Source organism: Rhamphochromis sp. 'chilingali', assembly GCF_963969265.1.
Source record: "Rhamphochromis sp. 'chilingali' genome assembly, chromosome: 20".
NCBI classification, from domain to species: domain Eukaryota; kingdom Metazoa; phylum Chordata; class Actinopteri; order Cichliformes; family Cichlidae; genus Rhamphochromis; species Rhamphochromis sp. 'chilingali'.
Genome location: NC_137947.1, coordinates 9,756,094 through 9,757,711, shown reverse-complemented (window position 1 = coordinate 9,757,711; position 1,618 = coordinate 9,756,094). Strand labels below are relative to the sequence as shown.

The window sequence follows — 1,618 nt, the reverse complement described above, 5'->3', positions numbered from 1 at the left end:
CCGCAAAGTCGAATCTAATTAGCAAACAAGGTTGATCTGTTACACCTAATAGCGCTTTAACGACAAAAGTGGGAGAAAAAAAGCTTCTGCAGAATGATGCACCCCTGTTAAAAACCTGCGGTACTTTTGATTTCATCCCCACGCAGAGTATTGCTGCTTCCCTGACCTTGTAGTGTGTGTGGCAGGTGTCGCACCAGCAAGCCTCTGGCTCCTGGAGGATGAATGCAGTAGATGCGCAGTATGCGCGTGTGCTTCGTACTTACCTTTGTTCTTCCATTTATCGCATAGTTTCCCAGTTTGCCATTACAATGTCTGATCAGGTCGTCCATGCGATTCATTAGAAATTGGATCCTCTCGCAGCGGGGCTCCTTGCCATCGAGCCACGTGATTTTATCCCCTCGGATGTCTTTAGTGGAGTCGCTCTTTTGACTCACCAGTTGACCGTCTGTGAACTTGCCAGTTTCGTACAGGGCCTTGACATTTTCAAGAATGCCCAGCCCGATCTCTGCTCCTACAAAGCCGTCCACCACACAGATGCCGTGCTTATTCATGCACGGCACTATGCACTCCATGGCAAGTTTCTGCGGGGATAAGCTGCTCTGTCCGTTAGGTGTGACGGTGCTGTCGGACATATCATGTCCAGCTCTCACCTCAATTCTCAGTGCTTTTGTGTTTGCAATGTCTGCTTGCTCGGAGCTTTGCTCTTCTCGACATTTCTCAGGCGCCTCGTCGTCCCCGGGCGGCGGTGCCTGCTCGGGCTTCTGTGCGGGCGGCTGCGGCTTGTCCGCCTCTTTACAAATGAGCTTGTGTTTCTTCCAGTCCTGCTTCTGGTGCTCCTTGCTGCAGTAGAAGGAGCTGCGGCATCTACCGCACTTAAGAAGGTTATCAAACCTCCCGCAAAGTTCACAGTACTGTCGGTCTCGGTCCAGCTCGCTCTGCGGCTTCTCCATGTTTTGAGGATACAGGAGGCGTACTGCTCCTTTAATACCGATCCTTCACGCGCTCTGCTAATCGACAACTTTGGAAACGACCCGCCGCCGACGCCACGCTGATACCCAGAGGAATCAAACATTCAAAACCCTGCCATTTTATCGCACTCATGTCCTTTTCTTCCTCGTGTGTCAGCGGAATAACACGACAACGTGCGCCCATGGACCAGCTTTTAGGGGTGGGTCGAGGTCTTTGGGAGGCATTTTTGCAAGCTAGCTCTCCTTCCCGGGGTAATGGATGTCGCCGCTCAGAGTGTGCTCAGCCAGCCCAGCTCGAGGACCGGCCCGCTCTGACGTCAGCACAAAGGCACCGCCTCTCTCGTGCTGCTTTCAGGTGCGGTCGGACAGACAGTTGGCGGTGAAAAAAGGCGTGTTTGCGACACGTGAAAGTTCATGTTCAAGTCTTGTCGGGGGTGGGCATGCGCCTCTGGTCAGTCGGTAAAAAGTGATGTACATATGTTACCCTAACTGTTTCAATTATGCAATATATTCATGTTCTCTAACAGTGCAGAAAATTAGCTCCACCAACCATGCAGTAATAAGTATGAACAAAATGTGCAACAGACTGAAAGGGCATAAATGCATGATTATACTTCTATACTTTGAGTACCCAATCCAGTATAATAGGT

The 1,618-nt window shown here is 50.7% G+C and overlaps 1 protein-coding gene across 3 annotated transcripts in view; it reads right to left on the bottom strand.

Annotated features, from left to right (window-relative positions):
- The window catches only part of egln1a (egl-9 family hypoxia-inducible factor 1a), a 40,913-nt gene extending 39,629 nt beyond the window's left edge, over nt 1-1,284 (bottom strand). Inside the window, exon 1 of one of the 3 annotated variants that reach the window (XM_080868827.1) lies at nt 264-1,284. In XM_080868827.1, coding sequence (XP_080724953.1) covers nt 264-950 — 687 coding nt within the window. In that variant the 5' untranslated portion in view covers nt 951-1,284. The remainder of the gene's footprint in view (nt 1-263) is intronic. The other 2 variants (XM_080868829.1, XM_080868828.1) reach the window with 2 other exon arrangements.
- Between the last annotated feature and the right edge of the window lie 334 nt (nt 1,285-1,618).